Consider the following 13,638-nt stretch of genomic DNA (forward strand, 5'->3'; position numbering starts at 1 on the left):
CACGGTCGGCCGTTTGATTGTCTGCATGCTCACCAATAACAAGCGTCCTCCAGAATGAATGGACCTGATCAACATGTAACGACGCCCTTTCTTCTGTAATAACGCGGTGAATGGTGCATGCGCAAGGTAATCCATGAGTTACTGAAATAGTACACCCACACCTAGCATACACTTCGTCAGCCAAGTCCCTCACCCTGTTCAGCTCAGTGAGAATCAACCCCAAGCAGTAGTGCGACACACGACCATGGAGAATCTTAAATATAAAATGGCTATACATCGTACCATGTCGTCGTCTGGAGTCCTCTAGAGAGTTCCTGATGTCGTTCTTCTGAGTTTCAATTGACTTGTTCAGTCTAGCGAACAGTGTATCCAAAGCAGCGGTCGATGAATCAATCCAGTCCTTGGTAGCTCTATGAGCGCTCTCAACTCTACATGTTGTAGTGTTCCCAAAATGAAGTACCTGGTTTGTCCAATATTTGACAAACTTTTCCCTGTGAGGGACCCATTGATGCATCACATAGTCCACCAGTGCCGGACACCACTGGTACGAATCCCTGAAGTTAGCCAATGCTCGCTCATACGCTTCCTCTGTGGTAGCCTGTAGGATCTTCCGCCACTTACCATTCACCAATCTCTCTGCCATTTCCAAATTCTTCTTGAAAAGGTTGTAGGCTTTCACTTTCACGCAGTTGTTGATGTGCCATGTGCACAATAAGTGGTTCGATTCGGGAAACAGCTCTGCTATGGGGGCAAAGAGACCTCCCTCACAGTCGCTGACGATGGCTGCTGGATGAACATTAGGCCCGATGTAGTTTCTCAGCTTCTCCAACACCCAATAATAACTTGGAGCTGTCTCATCCCTGATGATTGCATGACCAATCAGAAAGTTCTGGTTCGTTGGAGCCATCCCAACCATCTCAACCAGTGGGAACTTGTACTTGTTTGTCTTGTACGTTGAGTCGATCAAAATCACAAATGGCCAAGACTTGATCATATCAGCACAATCAGGATGCACAAGGAAAAGATGAGTCACCTCCGCTGTATCTTCATCAGAATCAAACCAGAACAGGTAACCACGTGATTGTGCCTGGTGTAGCAGTTGCTGTATAGGGTTCCTTCCCTCTGACCGTTCAAACCTGAGTTGCTGTCTGACGTTGTAGATGTGTCTTCGGTTTGGATGGTCTTCTGGAAATTTCTCTAACACAGATGCTAATATTTTAGCAGGCTTCACTTGAGCATCACTCATTTCTTTCACAACTAGTTTCGCAGCAGGACTTAAGTCGCTCAGTTGTCGATGACCCTCTTCATATACTATCATCTCATGGTTGTGATACCCCCATTTAGAGTAACCAATCACTTCCCAACCGTCACGACTCCGTAGTTGTCGAACCTTTACTCTGAACTCACACCCACAACCTTTCCGCTTTGTATCAAACCGAGTGGCTGTACGAAAATCTTTTTCTTCTCTTTTGCGATAACGGTCACATCTCAAAATGCGATCCATTCTACCATCCTGTTGAGATTTATGAGTTACTACTACCAAGCAAAATCCAGCTGCAATTGCAACATGTTTTGCCCAATCAATCGCCTGTTGAGCTTCTTCGAATGGACCATCATGTCCAAATATCCCACTGTAATCATTTCCGTCTCCACCATATTCCTGCATCAATTATATATTACAATAAATACATTTAACGGATAATACATTTAATTTCTATATTTACACAGAATTAACACAAAAAAAAACATAATTATATATAATCAAACTTAATTTTTATAAAAACCCAATTCGAATTTTCAAACTAAATTTAAAAATATACCATTTCGAATTTTCAAATTTAATTTTAAAAAAACCTATTTCGAATTTTCAAATTTAATTTAAAAAAAACCCATTTCGAATTTTTTTAAAAAATTATTTTCGATTTTTTTTTACAAAAAAATTAAATAAAAAACAACAACAAAATCAAAAAAGAAAAAAAAAAAATTAATTATTAAAGGTGGCGTCTGCCAGGGCTGCCACAACCACTGGACTGGCGCCTGGCAGGGCCGCCTCACCCAGTGGAGTGGCGCCTGCCCAGGACGCCAGTCTAGTGGTCTGGGCGTCTGGGCTAGACGCCACTCTGGTGGTTCTGGCGTCTGGCTTGGACGTCCAGGCTACGGTTTGGGCGTCCACCCTAGGCGCCGGAGCCACTCCGACGGTAAACCGTGAATTTTACCGGTGACTTACCTCGTTTTTCGTCGACGACGACGTACCTCCGGCGTCCCCCGCATCTCCGGCCTGCCCTCCGGTCTCCCCCGGCGAGCCAGTACGGCTCCACATTTTTTACACCGAGATTATTTCAATTTTAGAAAAAGGGCATAATGGTCAAACCATATCATATTTGTGGGCTTTATATGGTAAATTGCGGGCGATGTTTAGCGTTTCACGGAATTATTACTCACTCGAGACGTCGAGTCAGTCCGCCCCGAATTTGTTACCCCTTCTTTTCTAAAATATACTCACTTTGTGTATAAATTTGTATCAATTTGTGTGTTACTACTTTTTATCGTGAAAATGAGGCTCTTACGTTAATTTTTTTTTCCAATTTCGAGCTTAATTTAGATCCCTAAGGCTAAAATGGCCCCTAAAACATTAACAAGACATTTTTCGGCACATAAATCAATAAAAAAGTAGAATTGAGTTGCAATTTACAAATTATTAGTAGTTTTAGGTTGCAACTTGCAATTTTTATTTTAAATGACTGCAATTTGCAATATACAAACTTTAAATGGCTGTAATTGGCAAATTTTTCAAGATATTAATATATAAACAACAATAACAAATTTAACAACACGTCAGCACCTTAGTCTCAAAATGATTGGGGTCAATTAACAACAATCATATAAACATTTTTAAAAACAGGGGATGGAGATCATAATTTAGATGAACATAGTTTAGTGCAAGTCGTGCACTCGTGCATAGACATCACATCATATTTAGATGTGGTCATGGTCATGTGGGCATGACCGCATGAGCATGCTGAGGTGACTTACTCATTTTAACCAATTAGGAAAATATACCAACAGTATTAAAGGGGTTTGCTGGTAGTTTGGTACGGTGTGACTTGATAGGTGCGTTGGGGCTGTGCATAATCCTCGTGCTTGAAAGATGGTCAAAAATCTAATACCACACAAATTTTGCTTAGCCCGTTTCAAGAGTTATATGCTTAAACCGAGTCCCGTTTATATGCTCAAATCGAGTCCCGTTGACATAATACATGAACCAAATTGGTCTAAGGCCTCGACGCATACCCACCGTGTTGATTGGGCCTTTGGCACACATATCTTTTACGTGGATCAATCGTTGCCACGTTACACAACCATAGGCAGCAAAAAAAAAAATGTTCATAAAATCAATACATACACCATAACAGTAATAAACTAATAACAAACAATCAAAGATCCCCTGAAAAATCAGTTTTTTTTCTCCATAAATTGCAAAAGTATGGCACTCAGAAATGCAATTTCCATAGGAAGAAGACGAGCAAACCCAGTTATATATACAGCAGCAGCAATTTTTGCAACTTCCAAGACTCCCTCTCATTTCCAACGTTCATTTCCTCTTCAACAAACCAATCCTGGTATAATGCAATTACATCTTCTAACATCATTTTGGAATGAATTTGATCATTGCCCATGAAATTTCATGGTATATACTAACAGAAATGATTGTATTGGTGAATAATTTGAAGGTTTTCGACATTCGATTCGTGCTATTCAAGATACAACATTGAACCCAGTAACACCCAAGAAAGATGAAGAAAAGAAGCAAGATTATGATCAAAATTGGAAAATTAAAATGTTGTATGATGGAGATTGCCCTCTTTGTATGAGGGAGGTATAAATTACATTTATTCTATTAATGTTATTGAAATTTTTTTATGTAGGGTGGTATACTATGGTTAAATGGTGAATAAATGTTGTATATTTTTTTGTGATGGGTTGGAATGATTAGGTGAATATGTTAAGAGAAAGGGATAAACAGTATGGAGCTATCAAGTTTGTTGATATTAGTTCAGAAGATTACTCACCTGAGGAGAATCAAGGCCTTGATTACAACACTGTAATTTATCCCTTTTCTCCCCCCTCAATTTCTTGATTAAATGTGACATGAATCATGCTCTCGGGTGTGGGATCTTAGCGTTGCAACTGCAGTAAAAACTTGAATGTAACTGATGTTATGTAGTTTTTCTTGCTGTCTTTCGTAGGTTATGGGTAAAATTCATGCCATTCTTGCTGATGGAACCGTAGTAACAAATGTTGAGGTACTTTTCAATTGCTTATCAATAATCAGTGATTTTTGAAGTATCGTTTTGTATGGAAAGTCTCTCCAATAAACATAGAGCTACATTAATAAAATTAACTGCAGGCTTTCAGGAAACTGTATGAGGCTGTTGGCCTTGGATGGGTTTACGCAATCACGAAATTTGAGCCTGTAAGCATCACCTGTTCTCAGTCCATCAGACTTTTTACTTTTACATATTGTGTTAATGCTAGTAGGGAATTATTTCTTGCTCAGGTTGCAACTATAGCAGAAGCAGTTTACGGTGTATGGGCCAAATACCGTCTTCAGATAACAGGTAACTCATACTAACCTACTGAAATTGCTGCAAGAATGCTGTATAAAGCTCAGAAAATCAGTTCAGATGCTGCAGGCCTAATTTGCATGATTCTATACATGACAATGAAATATTTTTGTAATTTCAGGCAGGCCGCCTATAGAAGAGATCCTTGAATCAAGAAGGAAGAAGGTATACTCAGCTGCCATATAAATGCTTTGAATTGATAGCCTTTTCTTTACAAAATACCTAATCTAAACAGCAAACACCTTATTTATTTATCTTGCATTCCTAATAATTCAGTATGTCACACCCCCTATATAACCCAATATAATTTATGAGAAAATCCTACAAGTTTATGCCATTGAATGCTTTAAACATCCTATAAAGTCAAACTTACTGCCTGTATGTGTGTGTGTATTTTGACAATCACTTGTACTTTTCTAAGCCGTCTTGTTTAAGTAGCTTTTATGGTATCTGATTTCCTGCTAAAGTAGATTAAATCAAATTCTGCACTCCTTAACTAGATTAACTTCTTTTTCCTACAGGATGAAATGTGTAATGACAGCAACTCTTGCAAAATGTGAAGATTTCCAGAGCTTCAGGAATGATCAGGATGTCAAAACAACACTTACCACTGACAACCTTGCAGTTAAAAGCAGTGAAGCATCCCACTATATATTTCATACTTATGAAAGTAGCTCATGTATACATAAAGAAAGTTCTATATTGTAGATTCAAATGAAACTGGAGATCTATATTGTACAACTAATATGGCATATACAAAGTACACATTAATTGTTTATTCTCTGCTTATAGCTTTGTGCTTCAATTTTTTCTGCAGTGTCTGCAAGAACTTGTCTATATTTATCTCAGAACTACCGCCTTTGCTTACTGTCCTACCAGCTTGCTTTCTCCAGCTACATGAGTTTTTCCTTATTTCTTCGCTGCTTAACCCTGCTATAACCTCCCTTACACTCCTCTCTATTTCTTCCCGACTTACAATGCCTTCACTACCCTTCTTGGCTCACACTCCCAATTTCCAAACGTCCTCCATCATCTTCGCATTCATTGGCTGATCACTCCATTGAGGGATCGCTAGCATAGGCACACCAAGACTCAGGCCCTCTAACATTGAGTTCCACCCACAGTGTGTGATGAAACAGCATGTGGCTCGGTGGGCTAGCACCTCTAACTGGTTGCACCATGATACAACTATTCCAACTTCATCGTTGTGTGATGTGAGAAACTCGGGAGGTAGCTTCTTATCTGATTCCCTGAAAACCCAAAGGAAAGGGCTTTCCAAGTTTTTCAAACCCCAGGCTAGTTCTTCTACCTGTTTTCCTGGTATCTCTGCCATGCTTCCAAAGGAGATGTAAATTACTGAGTTAGAGGGTTTTGTGTCTAGCCATCTTAAGCAGTTTTCTGTGGCTTGATTCCACAGACTTCCTCCGTATTCTCTGTCCTCCATTTGTTGTCCTAGGTATGCAGATGGCAACATCGGTCCAACCATCTTCAATGGCCATTTCTCTGACATCGCCTTGTCTATCTAGAACAAGGAACCAAAAAAACTAAAATAAACAGAGAAGTGAATGGGAAACTCTTCACATCTGCAGTATCAACTACTCGGATGTCATTTTTTCAGCAAGAGTCTACAGCACAACTTTTCGACTTCATAAGATAAAAACTAAGATAGATTGATAATTTATCCTCTTCTTCAAAATTAGTCATCTTACAGGATAGATCAGGTTAGTACTTCATTTGATCCCAAATTACTGGGATTTTTTCGATCCTCTTTTACCACTGTTAAGAAACCTCACATCATTTCATTATTACGTCTGCTTATATTCATACTTCATTATTTATAGCCACAGTAAATCTGCCTATTCTATATTTATAAAACCATGACAATTTCTTAAAAAGTATTTCTGATAGTTGGGATAAAATTACAGTACAGCACTACAGTATTGATAAAAAAAACCTCGCTAATCACAGGCATACCTCGCTTTCCAGTTCTGCAAATGTATTGATAAAAACCCAATCATTTTCCTCCAGAGTAGAAAATTGCTCCATGATTGATCCAAGATACTCGGAAAATTCCAAAGGGTGCGCGATGAAACTAGGCAAGTCAGAAGACCGAAGATCAGGAAGTCCCGGCAAAACCAGAGGAAAACTATCAGGTGTCAGAGGCAGAGAAAGAAGACCATGATGAAGGTACCAATACAAGGAGCAAACAGAAGCAGAATTTGTCAAAAAAGCAGCTTTACAAACTCCCATTTCCTTAGCCACATCTAGTGCCCAAGGCAGTAAAGAATCATAAACTAAACAGTCAACAGGATAACAAGAGCTCTTGAACTTCTCAATCAACTCAGTAAGTGACTTTGAGCCTATGACTTTGAAAGAGTGTAAGTAGGCTTGTAGACTTGAAGCTTGCTTGAACCCACCTTCATCAAAACCATCAGAAATGGGCTCAATGGTTATGCCAGGGGCTTGGATGGCGGAGGCAGTGTAACGAGTGGTAGCTAAGGTGGCTTTGATACCTTTTGAGGCCATAAGCTTGGTGAATTGTAGAAGGGGGTTTATGTGGCCTTGTGCTGGGTATGTTAGGACCATGACATGCCTTGAATTTTCACCCTCCATTTCTATGCTGTTTAATTTGACAGAATGAGTTTGTTTCTTTTCTTCTTGTTCACTAGTAGTCTAGTACCAGTCATGTATTTTATCTTAAGCACCAAACTTTTAGCTCAATTATTTCTACACTTTATTTAACTTGACTTTTCTTTTCTTTTACTTTTCTTATATTTTTGTCTGTTAACTCAAGTCATAATATGTTATCCCTGACGCTGATGGATAATATATTGACTGATGCAGGCCATTCCTGACTATGATGTGCACTCCCTCGGTCTCTGAATAAAAGTCTCATTTGCTTTTTCGCACACGACTTTAGGAGGAAAAATACTCCCGTAAATTGAAGGGAGTAAACGAAGATATGAGGTTTGTAGATTAAAGGTGAATACAAAGCAAGATATATTAGTGAATAATTGTTAATCAAGAGTGAACCAAAAAAAAAAAAAAAAAGAGAGAGAGATTTGGTTGTTTAAAGCCAAGGTGAATTAAAAATGAAAAGCTAGTACCATATGATCAAAATAAGGATATGTAGCAATTATTTATTTTCTCATTAGGTTGCGAGCCTCGACTTAAACATAAAGTTTAGCGGGCTCTATTGCTCGCAGAAATGATTCTATACAAACACCACGTTCAAAAGATTTTGACTTCAATTGATGAAAATCATTCACAAGACCTAATTTAGTAACCTACTTTCTCAAAATAGGGGCTTTAATATTTACATAAACCCACATTCTCAGAAGTAAAAGAAAAAACTACCTTAATCACCATGCCATCCATTGTCCCGACCACTCATGAGTTGATACACAACATTCATCTTACCCGATCAGGCTTGATTCATAAGTATCTAATTGTGTTGCTTCGCAATTAGAGAGCTGATGACGTGATATTCCTGCACCATCTAATTACTCCAAAGGTATCTCTCAAGAATCGCCTAAATTTACAGGTGATATATACAGCCAATAGAGTCTCGTACCTCTCACATTATGAAAGGACGTGAATTTGTGCCTGACGGCAACTTCTAGCTCCTATATCTGCAATCTCCAGCCAAAAAAAAAAAAATTCTAGCGATATCTTTGTATCCTGGGGCGAGGTGCTCGTCTAACAAGCCATCTTAGAACACTCGAAACAACTCTCCACCTTCTGTAAGCTTGTCCCCTAACAGCTTGACTAGAAGGTTGAGGCCTTAAGAAGCTACTATATACACTCTGTAATTCAGCTTGTGAGTCCAAAATCATGCTTGTAGACTGCATAGCAGGGCAATCGATGTCCATGAACCCTAGATGCTCATCATCATGGAGAGCTTGTGTTATGGAGTGAGAAGGGGAAAACAAGGAACTAGAGATTTGTAAAGGTATATCAAGAGTATGGTCATATCTCAGGTCTAAGGCATCTAAACCCGGCAAGGAATAATTATCTGGGCTGTTCAAGCTTCCCAATGTGTAGAGAGGAGAGAAACCATCAGAAGGAGATGTGCTTGGTTGTGCATAATCAATACTGCCTATCTTTTGCGAAGTCCCAAGCTTATTTGCATCTGAAGTCTCTGTACTCGCAGAGCTTACCGTGTGTGAAGACATACCGATGAGGGAGTTCATATCTTCAAATGTAATCACTCCATCCCAATGTTGAAAAGCTTCAGTGGCCATTCTTTGTGCATCAATCTGGAAAGGAAGTCAATCGAAATTTTGTTAGAATTGACATACAAGTACACATAGAAAAAAGAGGCATCTTACATTTTAAAGTTAGAAAGCATGCCTTGTCATTTTCGGATAGCTTATCAAATGGAATGTACTGGCTTTCCGAATAAAATCCAATTACTTGTCCCACAACATTGAAGACTACACCATTCTTGTGCTGAGACATAGGTGAATAATACAAGTATACTCTTTTGTCAAGTACACATGTCCGAGCATGCTCTATGGTTATTTCCCACATCTTGGCAGACATACCAGAGCCCAATATCTGAATATATGTCCAAGAACAACTTATGAGAGATAAACCATGTGGCCAAGCACAAAAGAAATGCACAAAGAACACTCAAAGAAGTACATATATAGGCATGAATAGTTTCAATCATATTTGATCACACGATAGTGAGGAGGAAATCAAGAATCTAGCTTAGAAGGTGTTACAAAAAATATATATATATACTCCTTAATTGTAGATTCTTAGATGGAAATTTATGTCAGGTATATAAGTCCAAGATTCTTACATTCCTTAGCCTTGCAGGATCTAGATGGAGCAAAATCAGGAAGTCCTTCACTGTCCTCACTCTGTCTATGCTCAATCGTTTGTGGAATGCTCCATCTTTTCCAATCTTTTCCAGACGCCAAACTTCATCAGTTAGAGATGGAGGATGGTGTTTCTTGTACACTGCAAAAAGGCCCGATAGCTTTCTTATACAACATGGTAAGTATAAAAAGGTTGCTTAATCCTCAAGATATGACACTAATAATCATCAATATATATTTTGTGTTTAACCATCATCCAATATCAACTCAATGAACACATTATATAACAACAATTTGCAATTGCTATAGACGCAATCTCTATAGAGTAAACAAACAAATCTGTATAATAAGCATTGTTTTTTACTTCATATAAGCAGATAAAACTCCCAGACCACTCTATAAGAGAAGACAGTTACGTGTAGGTCAGTAAAAGCATATACATATATGAATACAGTCATACACTGAAGCTAATTACAAAGGTTTTGCATTGTGGCATCTTCTAGTGAAGGTTCTTCGGACAGATAATATATACAGATATTTAGATTTCCCATATAAATAAAAAAAATATAGAGAAATCAAGGTACTCACATTCTCCACGATGATCCCTGACAATGAAGGATTCTGTCTTTGCTTCTCTAATCCTATATCCATCAGAGTTTCCAACAACCCTGGCCCCTAGTCTAAATCTGCGGCTCCGTGTCCAGCTTGAGTTATCTGTGAAAGAAATTTCACCAACAGAACCACTGCCCTCTTTCAGATATACATTAACATCTCCTGTTAGAAGAGGTTTCTTTCCCTCCCGTTCTCTCACAATATTGTTTTTAAATTCTTCTATTGTCCAGTTTTCGCCCTCATCACCATCAAAATCACCTTCAAGAACTACAATCTCTACTTTTGCAGAGGATTCATTAGCATACCGGACAATTTCATCAGTAGCAGCATCTATTAGAACAACTTTTATTGCAGATCCATCTTCGCCTTCAATTCGGGTTCCAGTAAACACAGGCAGAGAGAGAGTGCTCAAAAACTTTAGCTGCAGGTTTCTAGATTCACAAGGAAATAAATCTTCATCGGAATTCCTAAGAAAAATTCAGAAGATTGAATTATGTTAAAATAGTCATCTCTGGCGGTTAATCAAATTCACTAATACTATAGCCATCTTTTAGCCAATAATGTCATCAAAAGACAGTTTCTTACCGCTTCAATTTCATGACATGCTTCTTTATTGCTAACTCTACCTCTTCCTTGACCTAAACACATGCAAGAAAATCCATATATCATGGTATCAGAGATAAGTTTGACAGAAGAGCCACCAATTTATCTAATATAGTAACTGTAGGCTGTGTAGGGTTATCTAAGTTTAAAATTACATTTTTTCACAATCCGAACCAATTTGTTGAAACCACCAAATAGCAATTACGGAGTAGCATTTATCTTTAACAATTGGCAACTGGTATAGCAACCAATATCATACAAGACAAAATGACCAAATAGTCCAATGCATTGGAAACAAGAGTAAATCAAGAAAAGTCTTGTTGCATATTTACTTGTGAATGAACTGGCTTGATTATATTTTTTTAAAAATGGCAGACAAAATAAAACGGTGATTCTCAGTGACATCCTAAAATCATCAAACATATGTTCCATAGTCTACAGATAAAAATAGAAATTTCAGTGAACTTACAACTCTACGAAGCATAGGCTCCAATGCATTTTGAAAGCTCTTTTGTCTCATCACCTCCAGAACCACACTAAAATGTTAAAGAAAAGCATCGTTAATTTTTATTGCATATAACTATGATTACTAATATTCAAAATGAATTAACAATTCTTAAACCAAATAATTAGAACCCAGCATAAACCACATTCTGAATGATGCAAAAGATGTAAGCAAAGCTTCCATGGATAAGACATCAACATTGTGACAGTCTGACAGAAAGCCAAATGGAAGTTTCATTTCCTTTTTTTGGTAAATTCAGGCACTCCGCACTCTACACTATTAGAGAGTGCTCCCTCTCACTTAACCTTCTTAAGTGCTGTAAATATCGTTGAAATTATTTCCTTCCCCCCAACTTGAGTCACTCAAGCATTCACTTCTACATTAACCTTTAACTGTTAAATTATGAGCTCTCTAACATGCATGCCAAGTGAATTCTCACAGAAGAAACTATTGCATAATTGCACTAATTAGCTTTGAACTTAGGGAGACTGATGATGGCCCATGAAAATCATATAAACACCATGAAAATCCTCTTTTAAAATGCTTATATATATATATATATATATATATATATATATATATATATATATATATATATATATATATATATATATATATTCTTTTAAAAGACTAGTCCACTTTGACAATGTAAACTACTCCAATAATGTCTAATAGTACTCTCATTCTGAACAATTCACTAAATTTTCTGATCCCAGTGCTCACCCCACAAAAAGAAAATCATTTCTAATATCACAGTATGTACAAGAATCAACTTATTGCAACCAAATTTAGGAAGTAAAACAATTTCTCATAGCAAAAAGGTATGTGATTTATCAACAATAACGTCGAAAAAGTAATTGAATTCTACATTTTCATCACTACATGTTTAATTACCATATTCAAGCCACACTCACTACCTCAGTAACCCCAAATTGCACAAAAAAGCACTATAAACCCCATATAATACTACTTCAATTATTCTAATATGCGCGCCCAAACCTAATTGGACGATTATTTGTGGACGAACGGACTACTATCATACATATAATTATCAAAGTAAAGAAGAAATAATCATCGGTGCATGTTTCCTCAAATGAGTATCAATGGTTGCCATAATCAAGTCAACCCCACAACCTAATTCCACCCCAAAAACAACCAAACCAAGCAAATTCACCATCAAAACAAACACAAACAAAACCCCAGAAAACAAAAGAGAAAAAAGAATTCACCTTCTAAAAGAAGGAACACTTTTATGACGCTTATCATCAGGAATATGAACACCCTCTAAATTACCCTTACTAAACCCAGAAGCAGAAGAAGAATCATCCTGGGTTCTTTTCTGAGACATTTCATCAAACACATAGAGTGCAAACCCCAGAAAACAACATGAAACACAAAACCAATTGTGGGTAATTATATATAGCTAAAAAATTGAAGAAAAACAAATAGAATCCAAAATAATTTCTGTTGTTACTCAAACACAATCTCCATCTCCCCATATCCTGACAGAGAGAGAAAATAATAGTACTACTTCACTCTTCTTCCTCAAGATTTGTGTTCTTGTTTCTACACTAGGGGTTGTTTGTTTTGGATGGAAAATTAAAAAAAAAATTAATCTTTCAGAATTTTTACCCAGAATTTTGAGGAGAGAGAAAAGGTGGGGTCCAGAGTAAGCGCGTTAAAGGTAGGAGGAAGAAGAAGAAAGGGTCGTCCAAACAAACAAACGCGGCTTTATTCGTTTTTTGAGTTTGACGTGTCAATGGTGACTCATTTGTCTGTCCACGTCAACTTGCATTACTTGGACTTGGAAGTCATTTTTTTTTATAATATTTGGAATTAGTGATAATAATAATAATAATAACATTGTTTAGATACGATAAGAATAAGATTGTATATCAAATGGATTAGGAAACTTGATCATTAATAATGGATACTATAATAAGTATAATGGTGGATTAGGGCATTTCGCAATTTTTAAAGAGGTCAAATGTTCCATATTGATTGTTTAGAGATGACAAATGGATTGAATCGGGTACACGTTTGATTTTGTGTTAATTTTGAGTTATTCAGCAAATAAATCAAAGATTATGTAGGAATTATGGTATAATATGACAAGTTTTATCTTACTGAGTTGAATTCAAGTTGATTTGTGTATGTGTCATGTTATATTCTTTGATAACTCTAGTGCTTTGATCGAATGAAACCATTCACAAGACTATCATGTATATATAGCTTTCAATGCCTAATAACAGTATTTGAAGTGATATATCAAATTGATCACGAACTTGTGTTCCAAGGCCGTGACCACTAACATTATTAGTGATTTTTTCTAACAATTATCGATGTACACTTACACATATGCATAGAGGTAGGTGTACATTTACACATATGCCATATGGTAAAGTTTTTAGTAGATCGTACATATGTATATACAAACCAGTATATTAAAGTATTACGTGTACAT

General features: G+C 37.1%; 3 protein-coding genes across 3 annotated transcripts; 1 reads left to right on the forward strand and 2 right to left on the reverse strand.

Moving 5' to 3' along the window:
• The first annotated feature begins 3,322 nt into the window (after positions 1-3,322).
• LOC110686705 (uncharacterized protein At5g50100, mitochondrial-like) lies at positions 3,323-5,412 on the forward strand. Its single transcript, XM_021863309.1, has 8 exons — positions 3,323-3,620; positions 3,732-3,877; positions 3,995-4,102; positions 4,248-4,304; positions 4,409-4,474; positions 4,559-4,619; positions 4,747-4,790; positions 5,147-5,412. Exons 1-8 carry the CDS (start codon positions 3,485-3,487, stop codon positions 5,183-5,185), a joined length of 657 nt encoding a protein of 218 aa, XP_021719001.1. The 5' UTR covers positions 3,323-3,484; the 3' UTR covers positions 5,186-5,412.
• LOC110686706 (UDP-glycosyltransferase 74B1-like) lies at positions 5,251-7,369 on the reverse strand. Its single transcript, XM_021863311.1, has 2 exons — positions 6,600-7,369; positions 5,251-6,147 (listed from the first exon to the last, which is right to left on the reverse strand). The coding sequence occupies exons 1-2, from the start codon at positions 7,236-7,238 to the stop codon at positions 5,626-5,628; spliced, it is 1,161 nt and encodes a 386-aa protein (XP_021719003.1). The 5' UTR covers positions 7,239-7,369; the 3' UTR covers positions 5,251-5,625.
• A 367-nt stretch (positions 7,370-7,736) lies between these two features.
• On the reverse strand, positions 7,737-12,867 carry LOC110686704 (calmodulin-binding protein 60 A-like). Its single transcript, XM_021863308.1, has 7 exons — positions 12,404-12,867; positions 11,139-11,205; positions 10,652-10,704; positions 10,043-10,533; positions 9,436-9,596; positions 8,979-9,185; positions 7,737-8,884 (listed from the first exon to the last, which is right to left on the reverse strand). Exons 1-7 carry the CDS (start codon positions 12,520-12,522, stop codon positions 8,288-8,290), a joined length of 1,695 nt encoding a protein of 564 aa, XP_021719000.1. The 5' UTR covers positions 12,523-12,867; the 3' UTR covers positions 7,737-8,287.
• Positions 12,868-13,638: the final 771 nt, after the last annotated feature.

Source organism: Chenopodium quinoa, unplaced genomic scaffold (genome assembly GCF_001683475.1).
Source record: "Chenopodium quinoa cultivar QQ74 unplaced genomic scaffold, ASM168347v1, whole genome shotgun sequence".
In the NCBI taxonomy this organism is placed as follows: domain Eukaryota; kingdom Viridiplantae; phylum Streptophyta; class Magnoliopsida; order Caryophyllales; family Amaranthaceae; genus Chenopodium; species Chenopodium quinoa.